Genomic DNA, 4,102 nt, shown 5'->3' on the forward strand with positions numbered 1-4,102 from the left:
ATCTTTGGTATCATGTCTCTACCAAAAGTTGACTCCTTGCTCCGTAACTGACCAGAGAGCGGAGAAAATACATGGACTGAGGCATGGGGGGCGTGCCTCCGAGCACATGCCGGTGCTCGATTCAAACGAGGGCTGCCATACCAACATAATAAAAGTTCTCTTATTATCTAAAATTTTCTGGACTTCAAACTTCTATGCAAACGAATGAAGTGTAGTCTCCCGCCACTTTCCAAAGCTTGAACTCCCACCTTATCTCCACTCCACCATCTCCGCGATCGCAACAAAGAAGAGGGCCGTTGTAGCCTGGGAATTGCGGCATTGGAGGCAATTTGTTGTCGAAAATGAGACAGGCAGTGGATTCCTGCAGCCAGAAATCGGGCCTCCAATCCAGGCTTTGAAAGGTTGGGGAAAGAGTGGGAGTTTACAGCTGAAGAGCAACGGGAGGAAAAAAAGAAGAAAGTAGGGAGAAATCTGTGCTTGAAAGGTTAGGGAAAGCTTTGCAGAGAGTGGGAGTTACGGACTCGAGCAATTGAGAGGAAGGAGGAAAGAGGGCCGGAAAAGATTGAAGAAAGACGAGAAGAAATCTGTGCAGTTATGGATACCTCGAGCCCTGCCCCCCCGGTGAACGCAGAACTCCTTCAGAGATACCTTGGAAGACGAGTACGATGCGTGCTCAAGGTCTTACGGTCAGAGGGTCTTGCTATTTTCATCGGACAGAGCACTGACGGCCAGCAGATTCCGGTCAGGCAGGCTTCCGATATAGGCTCCTTCACTCAATTCGTGGAGGTGATTAGCATAGTCGAGAATGATCGCTCTCTTCGAGCCGAAACCTGCACAAACTTTGGTTACAACGTCGGTAAGTAAATTGTTGCACCAAGATCCACTGTCTTTAGCTTTTTTCACGAACCCTATTCTTACTTTCCGTTGATTTCGTCCTTGCCTTCAGATATGTCGTCCTACAATCAGCTTTGTCAAATGGCCAACGGGGAGTACCAGCCCCTTTTCATGTAGAGCTTCGAAGCTGTTGGGCACTGCTTGCTTGTCGAAAGTCTCGCATTGTACTTCGTGTCGAGCCTGCAGAACAGAGGTTACAGCTATCTGGAGTAAGGACGTAAAATGCAAGCCCTGGAAGCATTCTAGGTTTTTGGTTCTTCTTCAATCCTGTTTATTTGTCTATTCGAGGAAGAGATTTAGTTTGCTTCTGGCAATTATTAGTCGTATGATGTAAACAGGAATGCTTTTGAGCTGACAGTTTCATGAGAAATTTTCAAGTTGTCCTGGCTGAAGTTGCTTTTCTGAGATTCTCACATTTTGCCGTTGCCTTGGACCTATTTTAATGGGTTCTGGCCAATCCGCAACCCTGATTATTTGTGACTGATTATCTCACCCTGTTAGGAATTTGTACTCTGTTACCTCTCTAAGGAGACTCTTGCATTAAGCTGGCAACACATTCACATGTGATCACTGATGAAGAGACCTCATCACTTGTCACATCATAGCACCGTCACCAGCTTGTGTTTTTATTGGTTTTGCAGCTTCAGAATTCATGCCTCATCTTGGCATATACCACTTTGGCATTGTTTTAGCATTTTAGCATCTAAAATGATCGACTTGAGCTTTGTTTTTAGGCACCTTGGAGATTGTAGACTCTCGCAAGGGTGGAAGGGTTTCATGAATTTATGGCTTTAGTATAGAGATAGTCATTGTTTTCTCTTATTACTCGCTACTTGGTGCTTTATAGAGTTGTGCACTTGTGAAAAATAAGCAAATTTAAGGCATTAGTGTTGGAATGTGGGCCTCTAAGGGGAGTTTGTGTGGTCCTAACCCCCTCGAGGTGTCTTGGAACAACATGACTAAGGCTATTGGGGGGTAGAAAGGTCCCTTAATGCACTTGTTGACATATGGTAGAAGGCATTGGGACTTAAACCTCATGGGACCTAAGATAAAAGAAGTGATGAAATCCTCTTGAGTCATCCCCTCCCGAGACCTTTTGGTGATGCATGGCTATAGGGAGGGGTATGGGAAATCCCCAATTTGCACATTCGTGATGACACCGAATTTGCCACTTTTCCAACAATTAGCCTTTGAAAAACATTGAAGACACTCACTTCCTTTGGTTCCTTCCAGCACCAATATTTCCCTTTTTTGTCTTAGTTTTTTGGAGAGTGGTCTGCAATATATTTAATTGGATGTACTTATGCAAATCTTATACATAAAAAGTCTCAGCTTTTATTGGATGACTCCTTTCATAACATTATCTCCTACATTGGGTGAAGACTTTGATTGTCCTTTATTGTAATCATGTTCTATTGTCGATTTGATTTGTAATAGTACTTACCTTTCAAGAACCTCTCCTTACTGGTTTCATCTTCTATGTGTGTCCTCAATTTTCACCTACTATCTTAGTTGCAAGCTAAACCCTCTGGAATTCTAACACTTCAACCATCCTCATTGAGCTATCCATGTCCTTTCTCTCAGTCTTCTTATTGAATGTAAATGATGGCTCGGGTGTTTTATTCACCATACAAGTAGCATCTTATTTGGAAGGATGTCAAGACAAAACTTCATATAAAAGTTGAGGATATGAGTGACTACTTATGAGTACTCTTAAAGAAGTTGAGTATACGAGTGATTAATGCAAAGGTAGTTGCCTCGAATTAAGTAATAACATAGTTGACTTGAATTAACGTGAAGTTTCTAGAGTTCAAAACTCCAGAATGTTCTATTGCCGCCTCATCGGGTATATGAGGTGGGTATATGAGGGGAGGGGGGTTGACCCAGTGGGTATATGAGGGGAGGGGGGGTTGACTCAGAGAGGGGGAGAGAGGGAGACGTAGGAAGAGAGGGAGAGGGAGAGGGAGAGAGGGGGAGAGAGAGGGAGACAAAGGGGGAGGGGAGAGAGTTGAGTGGAGGGAGAGAGGGGAGAAGAGTGGAGAGGATGGAGGGGAGTTGAGCGGAGGGAGAGCGAAATGGAGGGAGAGGGGAGAGAGCCGAGTAGAGATAGAGGGAAAGGGGAGAAAGGGGACTCAGGTGAGGGGGAGAGGGGAATGGAGTTGGCAAGGGGTGGGAGGGGAGGCAAAGTGAAGGCGAAATGATTAGAGCTGGAGGGGCGAATTGCTTAATTAAATGCATTTAGGCATAGATTAATTGGGTGCAACTAAGGGAGGGGTGAGGCTGACTACTTAGTTAATCGATTAGGATCCATAAGCGATTAGGGACCCCAGTTAGGGACCCCCCAGTTAATAGGGACCCCTCGTTAATGGATTGGCATTAATTAATTAAGTTGTTGATATTAGGGACCCCCAGTTAATGGATTGGCATTAATTAATTAAGTTGTTGATATTAGGGACCCCCACTTAATGGATTGGCATTAATTAATTAGGTTGATATGGGGGGGGGGGGGCGAATTGGGTTGATTAACCTAAGCGCAACAGGGTATATTTACATGTAGAGCACATAAATTAAGGTAGAGGCGCAGAGCTTAAGATGCAAGCAGTGGCATGTTGGGAGTGAGAGATGGAGAGCCGTGAGTGTAGGAGAGATGGCGAGTATCCATTGTAGGCACATTTTCGAAGGAGGGATGGCGAGAGATGGAGAGCCACGAGTGTAGGAGAGCCGCGAGTGTAGGAGGGGAGTAGATGAAGGGGCGAGGCGATGGGAAGGAAGGAAACGTAGGGGCAAGGCAAAGTGAAAAACTTTAATTGCATTGATTAGATGTAGTAGGCTTAGGTTAATTGATAAATAGGAGGCGGATTAGGAGTCACGATCAAATTAATTAACCAAAAGTAAGCAAGGAGCGATTAGGAACCATGAGCGATTATAACATAGAAGTTGAGTATGAGTGACTAGTTATGAGGACACTTAAAGGCCACCCTTTTAGCATTGGCTTAACCACTTGTTGACTAGAAAACTATGTAATAGAGTGGTGAAAAGGAAAAGAGAATAGAAGGTTTAAAAAGGAAAAGGCATGCATAGTAAAGATGGCTTGGATTGAGGCTCAAGTAAAGGTATGCACTAAGTAAAGAGGTACATAAAAAAGAAAAGATGAAAAGTAAAGTGACTACTATTTCTCCTAGAAGACAATAAAAGAGCATGGAGTTTT

At 44.1% G+C, this 4,102-nt stretch overlaps 1 protein-coding gene across 1 annotated transcript; it reads left to right on the forward strand.

Moving 5' to 3' along the window:
• The first annotated feature begins 222 nt into the window (after positions 1 to 222).
• Positions 223 to 1,526, forward strand: LOC147887125 (replication protein A 14 kDa subunit B-like). The gene is made up of 2 exons (XM_087394957.1): positions 223 to 856; positions 947 to 1,526. Exons 1-2 carry the CDS (start codon positions 595 to 597, stop codon positions 1,009 to 1,011), a joined length of 327 nt encoding a protein of 108 aa, XP_087251083.1. The 5' UTR covers positions 223 to 594; the 3' UTR covers positions 1,012 to 1,526.
• Positions 1,527 to 4,102: the final 2,576 nt, after the last annotated feature.

Source organism: Dipteris shenzhenensis, chromosome 23, assembly GCF_047967505.1.
Source record: "Dipteris shenzhenensis isolate YYH24624 ecotype China chromosome 23, Dip_SZ_1.0, whole genome shotgun sequence".
Lineage (NCBI taxonomy): Eukaryota > Viridiplantae > Streptophyta > Polypodiopsida > Gleicheniales > Dipteridaceae > Dipteris > Dipteris shenzhenensis.

Bases quoted from the DNA above. Each gene is read 5' to 3' on its own strand.
- LOC147887125 (XM_087394957.1), top strand. From the start codon at position 595: ATGGATACCTCGAGCCCTGCCCCCCCGGTGAACGCAGAACTCCTTCAG. The intron at 857-946 runs GTAAGTAAATTG...CCTTGCCTTCAG, and splicing joins AAACTTTGGTTACAACGTCG to ATATGTCGTCCTACAATCAG.